This window comes from Mustela erminea, chromosome 6 (genome assembly GCF_009829155.1).
Source record: "Mustela erminea isolate mMusErm1 chromosome 6, mMusErm1.Pri, whole genome shotgun sequence".
NCBI classification, from domain to species: Eukaryota; Metazoa; Chordata; class Mammalia; order Carnivora; family Mustelidae; genus Mustela; species Mustela erminea.
In genome coordinates, this window is record NC_045619.1 from 93,264,378 (window position 1) to 93,279,073 (window position 14,696).

At 47.3% G+C, this 14,696-nt stretch overlaps 1 protein-coding gene and 1 pseudogene across 1 annotated transcript; one reads left to right on the forward strand and one right to left on the reverse strand.

The window, feature by feature from the left end:
• Positions 1-1,780: 1,780 nt before the first annotated feature.
• Positions 1,781-14,663, reverse strand: SDR9C7 (short chain dehydrogenase/reductase family 9C member 7). Its single transcript, XM_032348706.1, has 4 exons — positions 11,367-14,663; positions 7,795-8,053; positions 6,967-7,130; positions 1,781-3,807 (listed from the first exon to the last, which is right to left on the reverse strand). The coding sequence occupies exons 1-4, from the start codon at positions 11,665-11,667 to the stop codon at positions 3,590-3,592; spliced, it is 942 nt and encodes a 313-aa protein (XP_032204597.1). The 5' UTR covers positions 11,668-14,663; the 3' UTR covers positions 1,781-3,589.
• Positions 4,355-5,863, forward strand: LOC116593949 (annotated as a pseudogene).
• Positions 14,664-14,696: the final 33 nt, after the last annotated feature.

Here is a 14,696-nt window from a genome sequence, read left to right on the forward strand (position 1 = left end):
TAAGTAGCCTCAAAAGAAATCTATAGAGACAGCAGGCTCATCAATGGTTGTCTAGAGACTTGGCAGAAACCAGTGTTATTGAAAGGAGGGAAGATTTACCTCAAAGAGGCACCAGTGAGCTTTTTGGGATGAGATAAATGTCCTATATCTTGGCATGGTGGTTGCACAGATGTATTTCTAAGTCAAAACTCATCAAACTTTATAGTCAAAAGGATGCATTTTGTTTAATATAAATTTTATCTCAATAACATTGGTTAAAAAAAGGTAAACAACCTCCTTGGTCATCTATTACATTACTAAATTTTCTCTGCTTAATGGCATTTATCAGTATATAAGATTATTTCATTTATTTTTTTATTTGTGTATTGCCCAGCACTTCCACGCCATCAGGATACAAACTGCTTGGAGGCAAGGACTCAGTCTTGTCTACCGCTCTAACTCCAGCATCTAGAACTACACCTGGCACATAGTAGGAGCATAATAAATTCTTTTTTGACAGAGTAACTGATTAAAATCCTTCAGTGGTTCTGCCTCCAAATTATATACTGATTTCATTCATTCTCATTATCCCCATGACCACCACTTTAACCTATAGTCCCATTATTTCTTTCTTGGACTATGCAATGGTCCCTTTGTTTCCACCATTGCTCCCTCATTTCAGTCTCCACAGAGCACTTTCCAAAATGTAAATCAGATCATATTACTTCTATGCTTGAAATCCAAACAAAACAAAACAAAAACATGTGGAGATAATTTGATTAAGAAGTTGAGTAAGTGCATAAAAAAAGGTAACTTAAAACTTCAGGAAAATACAAAAAGCTATACAAAAGTTATAATCCTAATATGAAAGAAACTAGACTGTAATACTGGAGAAGATTTTATTTTATTTTTTATAAAGATTTTATTTATTTATTTGACAGACAGAGATCACAAGCAGGCAGAGAGAGAGGGAGAAGCAGACTCCCCACTGAGCAGAGAGCCCGATGTGGGGCTCGATCCCAGGACCCTGAGATCATGACCTGAGCCAAAGGCAGAGGCTTTAACCCACTGAGCCACCCAGGTGCCCCTGGAGCAGATTTTAATCTCAGCCCACAAATTTTTAAAAAGCCAACAAACACCTTAACCATTAATGATAGGGTGGGAGGCAGGGATAGCCCTTAGAGCAAAAAATCAAGTCTTCTGTATGCATGGTTTACCACTTAAGTGTCTGCCATCCCAGTCTTTATATGCTCTTTATATCTGGTGAATCTCTACTGCCTTCCTGTTATGGTGGGACACAGATGTCTTACATGAAGTCACCCAGGGTCTCATCTACCTAAACATACAATGAAGCCGTCACTCTTTCGAGTCTTGCCACCTCCCCGAGGTTCTTCCACAAAGTGAATGGCCTTTCCTCCTCTGGAAGAGCCAAACCTCATTCGCTTATCAGCCAGAATGAATCTCCTTGTCTTGAGGAAAAGGGCCTGCTTCTTTGAGACACTGTGTACATCCACAAGTCACATTCCCTTTTGTTTATTTCCCCAATTCCAGTGTTTTCTCTAAAAATATTAAGGTAGGAGGAAAAAACTAAAGTGGGGAGAAGATGCAGGAAATGTATTTGTTCAAATATCTTACCCTAGGTAAAGCACTACTAAATTATCTTCCTGCCTGAGTAGGGAAAGGAGAAATGGGAAAACAGGGAACAATGAACATGTAGAAATTAATATCTCAAAATATTACCTAGTCATGGTCTATCCCAAGTATTGTGCCTTCAGGAAAGAAAATTTGTTTTTGACCTAGATTCAACTCTCTTAATAACAGAGTCTAAGTTTTGAATTTTCCTGGGCAGTAGGCATTATGACTCACTCCCCACCATGTCCCAATTAATCTAAACTATTCATGGCAACTTACCCCCTTGCCCATGATTTGTTCAGGGATGGACAAATCTAAGCCAACTGGGGACAAATTTGTGTCTCAAGGAGAGTCTTGGTGAGGGCTCTGGGAAATAGACTTCTTAATCTTTAATGCCATGGAAAGACAGGCCCTTTCTTCTCCAGTAAATTGTGAATGGAAAAGCACAGAGTTCCCAGTGCCATTGGCAGTCACACCACAACTAAAGATAAGTGGGATAAAGCCAAAACTGGGTGGCAGAGCAAAGTAGAAAGAATCTGCATCCTCGATGCTATTATTCAAACACTGAATCCTGTCCTTTCTTTATTACTAAAGCCATAATTCCTGGAACCCATGAATGTGAACTTATTTGGAGAAAAGGTCTCTGCAGAGGTAATTAAACATTCATTTTGTCATTTTCCAGTTCAGTTGGATGTTGAAGAGACACCAATAAAGAAATTTTAATTTTAAAAATTCACATTTGACTTTTATTACATGACCACTCTCAAGAGCAAAAACGTCTTTTCAATAGAACTTCACATGACTTAGAAGTTTGGTGTTTTTTTTTTTTAATTTAGTTTCATGACTTATTTGACAATGTTACTAATGTCAAAAATGTATTCTCTGTAACTGTAACTCTGGGAATCTGAACACTGAGTTTTGTCTTGGCCATCACCTTGGGAGGCCTTAGATAGGTCACTTCCTCCTCTGAGCATTCGGTACTACTGTGGAGCTATATCGGTGGTTCCCATGCACCCAAGGACATCAGAATCATCACCTTGTTACAAACACAGATTCCTGGGCCCCGTCCCAAGCTACTGAATCAGATAATCTAACATTGGGGCCAGGAATCTGTATTTTTAACTAACCAGGCGATTTATGATGTACAGGGAGCTACTGGATTAGATGGCCTCTGGGTTCCTCGTAGCTAAAAATGTGATTTTCTGATTTCTGTTTCTTCTGTCACTGTTTGTCCTATCTCTGCTACTAGATATTGTGTTAAAAAACAGAACCACAAAATAAAAAACAAAAAAACCCAAGACCATGATTTAATCCTCATTACATCCTTCCAGCACTTACATAGTGCCTGGTATGTTGCAGGCACTCAATAAATACTTGAAAAATTAATCAATGGTGATTAAATAAATGAATGTTATTTTATGTGGATCCCAATCATCTATGAACAGAGAGATCTGTATAGAAAGAAAACATCATAAACTTTTACTTGATATAATCTTGCACTCCCTGTCTGCTCTACTACATATTTTAAATAATGGGTTGTGGGAATGAGGTTAATGCATATTTAGAGACTCAGTAGGAAAGTCGTTGAGATGCTTCTGTGGGCTCGACTATCCTGCAGTATTTCCCAGTGCTGGTGATAACTGACAGAGGCTCATGATTCAGCAGGAGCTCGGTTTCCTCCCCTTGACATTTTCACGTCCAGAAAAACCCGTATCCCTAATGAGTCACAGATGTTCTTGGGGCCATGCTGTAGGTCTTTGCATCTGCAAAGGCCAGCTGGGGTTTCTGCAGAGTCCCAGTAAGTGGGAAGAGGCAGTTGTCTTCTGCTAGAAGTTATCCATAAATTCTCCGGCAGTGGGTGTCAGCCAAGCAAAGCGTCCCTCAGAATGTCTGATACCACCTCTTGGGACCCTACAGTCTCTTCTCCCACCCCCCTCCCTCCTCCACACTCTACTGACCATCCCTGGACTTCCCCAGCTCAGACACTGTCTGCTGGCTTTGGAAGGTACCGGCTCAGGATGAAATCTGTCACAGGGGTGGGCAACTTAGCCAATGGGATGTAGAGGAGTTTGGCGTCCAGGCCCGGGTTATAGCGGATGCGGGGGCTCCGGGAAATGATGGCGTGCTCCATGCTGTTGGTGACCTCCCTGATCCTTGGCTCTGCCAGCTGCATCATGTTTTTTAACTTGTCAGTATCTGTTTGAAGGCGCAAGAGGGAAGGAAGGTCAACAGCTCTGTTACTCTTCATAAGACATGGTTTCTTCTGCATTCTATCCAAACTCCCTTTCCATCAGATCCCTGATCCCGTGTGTCAGGCCGATCTACCACACCCTGCAGGTTGTCCCTTAGGCAAATGCCCTGTAAATAATCTTACTTCTCTTCCTGGACTCAAGAACTGTGTGTTGAATTAGCAATGAGAAGAACTGTGCCCAGTTCTGCCACTTATTAGTTGTGTGACTTGGAGCTTAAACTTCCATCATCTGTAAAACGAGGATAATAATATCTGCTCTAGAGAATAATAAAGATGAAGGGTAGACGATGTGGGAGGACAGAATAGAAAACAAGTGTATACAAGTGCATGGGAAAAATTGGAAGAAAATAAGTAAAAATACTGTCTGGCTGGTGGGATTCCTAGTCACCGGAGGCTCTTTTTTTCTCCTATATAGGTCCTAGAGTTCCCAGATTTTCTACAAAAGCATGCAAGAAAAAAAAATGTTATTAAAAAATAGTAACAGGGATATTGAACTCGAGTTGGAAGAGGCGAGTCCGGTCTCAAAATGGAGGGCCATGATCCAAAGGAACCAGAGCAGTTGAGAAAACTGTTTATTGGTGGTTTGAGCTTTGAAACTACAGATGATAGTTTAAGAGAACATTTTGAAAAATGGGGTACACTTACAGATTGTGTGGTGATGAGAGACCCCCAAACAAAACGTTCCAGGGGTTTTGGTTTTGTGACTTACTCTTGTGTTGAAGAGGTGGATGCAGCAATGTGTGCCCGACCACACAAGGTTGATGGGCGTGTAGTGGAACCAAAGAGAGCTGTTTCTAGAGAGGATTCTGTAAAGCCTGGTGCCCATCTAACAGTGAAGAAAATTTTTGTTGGTGGTATTAAAGAAGATACAGAAGAGTATAATTTGAGAGACTACTTTGAAAAGTATGGCAAGATTGAAACCATAGAAGTTATGGAAGACAGGCAGAGTGGAAAAAAGAGAGGATTTGCTTTTGTAACTTTTGATGATCATGATACAGTTGATAAAATTGTTGTTCAGAAATACCACACTATTAATGGGCATAATTGTGAAGTGAAAAAAGGCCCTTTCTAAACAAGAAATGCAGTCTGCTGGATCACAAAGAGGTCGTGGAGGTGGATCTGGCAACTTCATGGGTCGTGGAGGGAACTTTGGAGGTGGTGGTAACTTTGGCCGTGGTGGAAACTTTGGTGGAAGAGGAGGCTACGGTGGTGGTGGTGGTGGCAGCAGAGGTAGTTATGGAGGAGGTGATGGTGGATATAATGGATTTGGAGGTGATGGTGGCAACTATGGTGGTGGTCCTGGTTATAGTAGTAGAGGAGGCTATGGTGGTGGTGGACCAGGATATGGAAACCAAGGAGGTGGATATGGAGGTGGTGGTGGAGGATATGATGGTTACAATGAAGGAGGAAATTTTGGAGGTGGTAACTATGGTGGTGGTGGGAACTATAATGATTTTGGAAATTATAGTGGACAACAGCAATCAAATTATGGACCCATGAAGGGGGGCAGTTTTGGTGGAAGAAGCTCGGGCAGTCCCTATGGTGGTGGTTATGGCTCTGGTGGTGGAAGTGGTGGATATGGTAGCAGAAGGTTCTAAAAAATTTTCAGAAGAAAAGGGCTACAGTTCTTAGCAGGAGAGAGAGCGAGGAGTTGTCAGGAAAGCTGCAGGTTACTTTGAGACAGTCGTCCCAAATGCATTAGAGGAACTGTAAAAATCTGCCACAGAAGGAACGATGATCCATAGTCAGAAAAGTTACTGCAGCTTAAACAGGAAACCCTTCTTGTTCAGGACTGTCATAGCCACAGTTTGCAAAAAGTGCAGCTATTGATTAATGCAATGTAGTGTCAATTAGATGTACATTCCTGAGGTCTTTTATCTGTTGTAGCTTTGTCTTTTTCTTTTTCTTTTCATTACATCAGGTATATTGCCCTGTAAATTGTGGTAGTGGTACCAGGAATAAAAAATTAAGGAATTTTTAACTTTTCAAAAAAAAAAAAAATAGTAACAGGGGTGCCTCGGTGGCTCAGTCAGTTAAGCATCTGTCTTTAACTCAGGTCATGATTTCGGAGCCCTGGGGTGGGGCTCCCTGCTCAGAGGGGTGTCTGCTTCTCCCTCTGCCCCTCCCCCTATGCTTGTGCACATGCAGGCACTCTCTCTCTCTCTCTCCCTGAAATAAATAACTTAATTAATTTTTTAAAATGTTAAAAATTTTAATTTAAAAAAATTTAAAGATTTTTTTACATTTTTTTTTTTAAGGCCCTGGCCTTTGTCATGAGACCATTGTGTGGCTCAAATGATCTAAGGCACAGACTGGTCTGTTGTAAGGCTCTAACAAACATGAGGGGCTATTCTGTTTGCATCTTGTGCACAAGCCTGAGGCTATAAGGATGGGAGCAAGGCATCTGAGTGGTCCAAGTCTGCCAAAGCTCACAACACAAATAGGAAACAAGCCACATGGCACACTTATGGGTCCCTGATGTACACCTTTGCCTGGGACACTGGCAAGCCACTGGGACTGCTTCAATGAGAGCCCCAAGAACTCCGGAGGAAATGGTGCCTGAGAGTCAGACTTTCCAATAAGGGATTAAAACTTGAAAACCACAGAAACAATAGCTGGCCCAACTTGGGAGATGGTCTGGGAAGATAGAGAATTCACCTCTTCTGGGCAAGACCCGGGTGAGTGGTTGATGAGGGCAGGACAGTGTAGTTTAAGTACGCTTCACCCCCCAATGCCAATGAACCCCCTCTTAGTTTCCTAAAGAGAAAACTACTGCAATGAACCAACTGTGCTCTGAATAACTTCTCTGCACTCATGGCAGTGCATTTTCACCTGTTTGCTTACAGAATAATGAATACCAGGGGTCAGGAGTGGGCAGCATCTCCCCTAACACTCCTCTCCCCATGAAGGCTATGGTTCTGCCACTCTGAGCAGTTGCCCCCTGGTCTCAATTCTCAAATCCCAGCCCTGCCACTAGTTTTGTGACCTTGGGTCCTTAACCCTTCTGAGCCTCCATGCCCTTAACTCTGCAATGAAAATGAGTCAATGATCCCCAAGGTCTTGCTGTTCCTCTCAGAGACCCCCTCCCCCCCCAGAGAACTCACAGTTGCGGAAGTACTCCTCCCCATAGCTATCCCGGGTCTCCTGAGGCAGCCGCTCCCACAGCCTTTGCATGCGGGACACCAGGCCCTCCTTGCCCAGGATGGATGTTCGATAGTTCCCGGGCTCAATGATGCTGACTTTCACCCCAAAGTAGTAGAGCTCACGCCTGGGAAAGAAGAGTTGGATTCAGTCTGGGGCCCCAAAATGACAAAGGATCGTCTGGGAGAGTCACTTCTGACGCCTCTACAGGGGCTTACCTCCCCAGGAACCTAGAGCCGCTCCCCCACTCCTGTACCAGGTTGGCACTGCCTTCATGCAAATAAGGGCCTCAGCCCTTTCCCAAGCAATCTGCATTAGGCAAACGCAGCAGGAAAGAAGTCACTGGTGAATCTAGACCAAAGCTCTGCCTCCTACCAGGTTCCTCCCACTCGGCCCCAGACCTGACAGCCACACGGCAAAGGGAATGAGGCGTCTGGGCAAGGCCTAAATCCTCCTCTGAGGGTCTCCCTTGGGCCTATCTGCCCCCAGACTTCTCTGTCTGCATGAGAGACTCCCCCTCCTGCTCCCATAAGCCCAAACATAGTTTCAGTCGCTTTGGGACAGCTCAAGGGAAGGGCAGGAAGACAGCCCCCATCACCAGCCTCCTCTTCTCCTCATTCCTTCTCCTGGTCCTTGGGGAAGGCCCCTGAGGACGAGGCTTCTTCCTGCTACTGTTAGCTCCCCACCTCCAGAACTCCCCTGCCCACATGCTATCCTCCCTAGCCCTCTCTTCCTGAGGTGAAACCTGCAGGACTCCCACCCAGAGTGGTTTTGTCCCGGGGCCCAGTCACCTGATGCTGTCAGAGAAGGCCTCGACACCAAACTTGGAGACACAGTAGCCGCCACCAATGACAGCCACACGACCTCCAGAGCTGGACATGTTGACGATCCTGCCCCGAGCTTTTTTGACCAGGGGTAGCATATGGAGGGTCACTTCGATCAGTCCTACCAGGTTCACATTGATCACCTTCACGAAGTCCTCCTTCATCAGCCATTCATTGGGTCCACTGGGCAGGCCTACACCAGCATTGTTCACCAGGGCCCAGAGGCCTGGGGGTGTGACGGAGGGAGAGAGAACCACACAGAAATCATTCGTGTCTCCGGAAAGGCATCAGAGTCCCCCACCCACCAGCCCAGGGCTGCCAGGGCACAAGATGGCCCGGCTGGTGGCTTGTGGTGGGGCGTTGTGATGGGCCAGAGGAAGATATACCTTTTACTAATTAGTTTTCCTGAAGTCCTTCAGCCCTCATGCTTCCTCCTCTCTATTCACCTAAGTGTAAGAAAGCCACTCCATTTTGCACATTACCAACTCCGTTCATCCACTCCCACATTCATCCATTCATCCCTCCGTTATCTAGTCTTGGTCAGTTACAGGGGAAGGTGATAGAAACATGAAGTGAACAAGACAGGGTCTTATCCCTCAAGGAGCTCACAAACCAGAGAGGACATTAATAATATTCATAAGTAAATATGTAACACATTTAAATAAAACATGAAACATTAATTAAAACATGAAAAAAATGTAATAAGAGCTCTCTTTCAGATTTTAATTTGAGTTGGTGTAAATGGAGAGAAATAATGCTGAGTATTGTCATTCAACTCTGCAAGGACCCACGCTTGAAGGACCTTAAGTTCTAGTCCTGGTTCTACCTCCAGCTCCTGACAAGTCACTTCTTCTCTCGATGAAGGGCCTCAGGTCCTTCATCGCCTGGGCAGAACATCTGCTTCCAGCCTGTAGCCTGCAATCTGGAGACCCTTCCAGGCTAAACCCCAGAACCTGCAGGGGAGGCCTCACTTTCATTTGTTTTACACACTGAACTTCCAAGTGAAATTCCACTTGGAGGAGGGTGTTTGATGCTAAAAACATGTTGGAAAGTCTCTAAATGATACCTAAGGACACTTTCCAGCTCTTTCATTCAAAGATTCCATAAACCCCACTGTCCTGACTTCTTCCCTTCCCTTCCCCTCCCTTCATTCCACCAGCCCCCTTGACAGCTGCAGCCTCAAGATTCCCCTCCCAGCAAAACTCCACTCTTCCAATGGCAGGTCTAGATGTAAACACCACTCGTGGTCCACTGCTCATTTTAGGCCTGGGGTCCACACACAAGCCATGCTCCCACCATACCTTCCTGCCTTCCTCTAACTAAAGAGATGCCAGGAGACCGGCTGCCTGGTAGGACTCGGACCTTCCCAGCCACAGGAGACTCTTTCATCTTACAGATGAGGCAATGAGGCTCCTGGGACCCAAAGACTATAAAACCCAAGTGGCCTCTGTCTGTGGAGAAGGGATACACACTTGCGACGACCTGTGATCACCCTGGCCAATAGCTCTGCCCGCTGGCCAACCAGGACTACCTTCATTTTTTTCCTGCAAAGAATAACTAGAAAACCATCAGAGCAGTGTGAATAGCTCTAAGGCTGTGCCGACCTGTGATGCCCAGACATCTCAGGGGCAACAAGAAAGCATGCCAGAAACCCTGCCCCCTCGCTTTCCCAGCACTTTTTAGACCAAGGATGTTGCCCATTGGGGTAGGCAGAATAACAGCCCCTCCAACATGTCCCCATACTAGTCCCTAGAACCTATGAACAGGGTGGGTTACATGGGAAAAAGGAATTAAGAAAGCACATGGAAGTCAAATTGTTAATCACCGGACCTTAAAATGGGAAGATTATTCTGGACTAGCCTGGTGAACCCAATATAATCAGAGGGTTTTTTAGGTGGAAGAAGGAGGCAGGAGACAGAACTAGAGAGAGAAGGACTTGGCCCTACCTTGTTGGTCTTGAAAATGGGGGAACAGGGTCATGAGCTAAGAAATGCAGGAAACCTCTAGAAACTGGGAGAGGCAATGAGATGGACTCTCCTCTAGGGCCTCCAGAAGCAATGCACCTCTGTTGACACCTTGATTCCAGCTCAGTGAGACCCATTTTGGACTTCTGAACTCTAGAAGTATAAGTTAATAAATTTGTGTTGTTTTATATATTTTTAAAGATTTTATTCATTTATTTGAGAGAGAGAGAGAAAGAGCAACCAATGCGGGGAGGGTAGGGAAGATGCAGAGGCAGAAGCAGGCTCCCCGCTGAGCAAGAAGCCTGAGGGTGGGGGAGCTCGGTCTTAGGACTCTGGGATCATGACCTGAGCCAAAGGCAGATGCTTAACTAACTGAGCCACCCAGGCACCCCGAAATTTGTGTTGTTTTAAGCCACTAAGTTACTGCTTTAATTTATTACAGCAGGAATAAGAACCTAATATACCCAATGACTCATGAACACAAGTGGCTCAAGGCTGAATGTAGGGCACTGGGCAAGGCAGCCTATTGAAGAAAGAGACTGACTCTCACTCAATTATTCATCAATTAGTTCATTCAACAAAAATTTACTGAGCACCTTACTAGATGCCAGACACTGTCTGGGTACTAAGGATAGATAAGGAAAAGAGACAAAAAGCCCCTCCCCCTCCCCCTCCCGCCCCTGACCCTGCCCGGGAAGCTTTATTCTAACAGGGGAAAACAGACAATAAATAAGAAAAATAAGTAAGTTGTAATAAGTAAGTTGTATATTGGATAGTGGTAAATGCTAAGGAGAAAAGTAAAGAAAGGAGTTACTGTTTGGCCCCTCCTGGGCCCCAGGGCTCTCTGGCCCCCACCCATTGTGGGGGCCCCCAGACTAGTCCCCTTAGGAGTCAGAACTTCCCTCGGGCTGCTGTTCCACACCAGAGCCATCCCGTTCCTCCTGTTCCTGTGCCCATGCCCTTCGTGCAGGAAGCTTCCTGGGCAGCCCAGCCCGGGCAGCCCAGCCCAGCCAGCCCACAGTCTCTCTTCCCAGAAGGAGTGGTCACTCTGATGTCAGCATTTAACCTGAAGTCAACCCAACATCCACCATGATGTGGGGAAGAGGACAGATCTCTCTCTCTCTCTCCTGCCTTCTAGCCTGACAAAGTCAAGGACAGCAAACACCCCCACTCAGGGAGTCCAACCTCGTGTTCTCTTTCCCCTTCCCCCAGTCCAATCCCAAGAAGAAACGTGCTCACATTGCCATAGGAGCTGATGGCTGGGACTTCCCAGGTCCTGGAAAGGCAACTCCATCTTTAGCGCCTTGGACGTACAGAACACATCTTCCTTCTCCCGCCTCCTGTGGCAGCCTCCCCCCACCCCTCTGAAAACTTCCTTGGGAAATCACCCCCTTCATATGAACTGACCAAACCACACAACGGTTTCCAATCCCGCTGAGCCGGAGCCCCAGCCTCCTTCTCTCCATCCCCTCTCCCACCGCATCTGAACAACAGTGTCCCTGATCACTGTCAGATGTCTGGGGGAGAAAGAGAGAAGAAAACACCGAGAGAGCTGAAGAATGCGATTTGCCCCACCTTGCTCGCCCACTTGGTCTCTCACCCACTGGGTCGCTGCCTGTATGCTCTCGGTCTTGGTGACATCCAAGAGGATGGTCTGCAGCCGGTAAGAGGTATCCTGCCGAAGCTTCTGGGCACCCTCCTCTGTGAAGCAAGCAGCCAGCACCCGCATGCCCCGATCGACCAGCTGCCGGGCCAGCAGGTTCCCGAAGCCCGAGTCACAGCCCGTGATGAAGACGTACTTGTCTGAAAGGTTGCGCACCAGATTGCAGTTCTTAAACCAGCGGTACATAAAGGAGAGATCCGTGATAGCTGCCATGGAGCAGGGGGAAGGTAACGGCCAAGAAGCCTGGGCTCAGGAGACAGTGGGAGAGGCTGGTCCTCTGAGCCCCGGCTGGCAGTCTGCTGGAACCCACTGAGAAGAGCTCTCCTCCCTCTACCACTGGCAACAGACCCAGGGCTCCCGGGTGAGCCACTTTATAATTTCTAGAGGTGGATGCATCAACACACCAATTAGCCTAGATGCAAGAAATTCAAGTCCAACCTGAAGTTGTGTGACCTCAGACAGTCCTGGTGGCTGCCTCTCGCTCTCCCCCAGCCCTGATGGGGGAAGCTGCCAAGGATGGGAAAGACCTTGCTGGTGAGGTCGATGCTGAGACGGGGCTTGTCCTGGGTGGTCTGAGCAGTGCCGGTGAGAAAGGAGGACTCCGCCCAGAGAGACTTCCTGGAAATCCCCACCTCCGGCCCAGGGACCGAAATCGTTTGTCATGAGGGCAGACACGTCGATAAGCTTAATTTTTATTTTTAGGGGAAAAAGTTAAGACAAATTCATTAATGTAAAACAAGCAGAATTGGTTTTGCCCACGCCCCTCCCCCCCAAACCCACAAAGAAATGAGTTTGAGGTTCCTAGCTCTTTGGAATTCTCTGCCCTTAGGTGAATCTCCATGATAAGAAGAAAAAGAAAGCGTCACCCCCAGAGTAGATGTGCCTCCAAGGTCCTGAGGCCAGAGGTAGCAGGGCCCACCTACAGGGAGGCTATTTCTGAAAACTGGAAAGAGGAGAAGCTCCAGGACTGGGTCCTTAGGAGTTGATACCAACGAGGAACCTCACAGCACTCCAGGCAGGCCCAGCTCTCCTGAACCAGTGACCAGGTAAATACACAAAGTTACGGACAGAAGACACAATAGCTACTACCCCAGGGCAGGGCCCCCAGTGGGCGTTTCCTTCCACCTCTAGGACTAGGCACACACTAGGTGATCTGGTGAGCTGAGAAGCCTGGTGGGGGTTGTGTGACAGTGGAAGGAAGGGATGATGAAGTCAGCTGACACAGTGGCTAATCGGATGTACAGAGGCAGGGGAGACCAGGAATCAAGGGGAGCAAAGAACTCACCAAAATTAGGAGGGAAGCTGATAAAGAAAAAGAAGTAAGAGATGAGAGAGAGGAGCCACACCTAGGACCCTGAGATGCAGGGACAGAAGGATGTTGGAGTCTATGGCAGCTCTTAGAATAAACCTCTAGAAACACGATTCCCCAAGATGACCCTGGCCACCAGCTCATCCTGAGGGACTGGGGGCCACTCACCCACATCTTCCGGGTCCAAAAGCTCTGACAGAAGCGGAGCCACAAATTTCCTAAGGTGAAGAGCCAAAGAAGCATCTCTATGCGCCACTACCCATGAAGGTTAGTGAGCTTCAGAATCAAATAACGTACATGTTGCCTCAGGAAAAACCAGAGAGCTCAGCCATTCTATAGCAAGGATGGTGGGAGCGAGAGGTCAGATCACGGGCACACCCCTGGGGGGCAGATCCAAACCCTGTGTGGGACAGAGTTGGGAAGTGGTGGAGGCAAACCTTACCCATGGCACACCCAGCCCAAGGCACAACTCCCACGCTCAGCTGGGGAGGTATGTCCCAACCCTGACTCCCGGGTAGGTGAATAGAGCAATCTTGGCTAAGGGAAGTCCGACAATGTCGCTCAAGGGCTGAGTAGTCCCAGGAGTATCCTAGTTCTTGAGAAGACAGGTGACATCCAGGGGCTGTCTCTGGATTTAGAAAAGGATGACTTGGAACGACTCCAACACAGGACCTGGCCTGACTCACCATTTCATGGGCCTCTGTGCTGACGGATGATTACGGCAGTGCTCCCCTGGGTTCAGACTCCCAACAGCTATGAAAAGCAGGTCATGCAGTGGGGAATGGGAACCACGGAGAAGGGCTCTTTTCCTAGGGCTTGAAATGCCCCACTCTCTGATGACAAGTCCCCCTGCTGAGTAGGCACCTGAGGCTGACAGGTCAGGCTGGTGGTTGGGCTCCATCCACACCTCTGCTCACTAGTGTGGTCAGCAGAGAGGGGCCTAGAGCTCCTTCAGACCATTTCTAGCATCTACTGCATGGGTCAGAATGAATGACACACCAACATCTGACCTCGTTTTGTTTTCACCAAGAACACTAATGTCATTCTGTAGTATTAGATCCCCCTAAAGGCTCCATGGCCTTGGTCTGAAACTGAGGGAAGAAAACTTAGACACCTGATGAGACAGCTCCCAGCTCATTTGTCCTCAGCTCAGGAACCAACACCACTCTCTGCAAATGCTTTCTCTTTTCAGTCCCTACTCAGAACATCTTCAGAGAAGTGGGGACATAGAGAGTCCGCGGTTGCAGGAAGGGCTGGGTAACTGAGGAAATTCCTGGCCGGCACACAGTAGGTGCTCAGCAAAGGTTAGCAGGAAACGAAAGACTGGGGTCCACAAGTGACTCCCATTCTCCTCCCCTGGAGGATGGGGGAAGGGAGACCTGGGCTGCGGAAGCTGGGGAGGGCCGCAGTTGGGGGCATAAATCTAAAGGAGGGGACAGAGGGCTGCAGAGAGGATGCTGCTGAGGAAAGAGGCTTGATGTCCCTGGGAAAGGGACTGGGGCCTGCCAGTGCTTTAGTGACTTCTCCTTGTCTGTCCACCCCTGGGTCTCCTGTGACCCCACGTTACTTGATAAATCCTGGAAAGGAAACATTGGCCCCCCACTTCTGTGGAAGGAAGGGGGTGATCTAACTCCCCTCTTGAAATCCCCCTCAGGTTATCCCCCTGCTCCCTTGATCTCCATAAAGGCACCGGGCTCCTCCTTTCGTGGACTCACACCCCACTGCTCCCCAAGGCCACAGTTCCCATCACTGGACCTAGGCAAAGTTTCAACTTTTGAGTCAAAAATAATCAATGGACATCAAGGTTTCAAAACAACTCAACAGCTGGTTTGTTCATTTGTTCGTTCCTTCCTTCCTTCCATTCTTTCTTTCTTTTTATTTATTTGCTTGAGAGACAGAGAGCACACAAGCAGGGGGAGTGGCAACCAGAGGG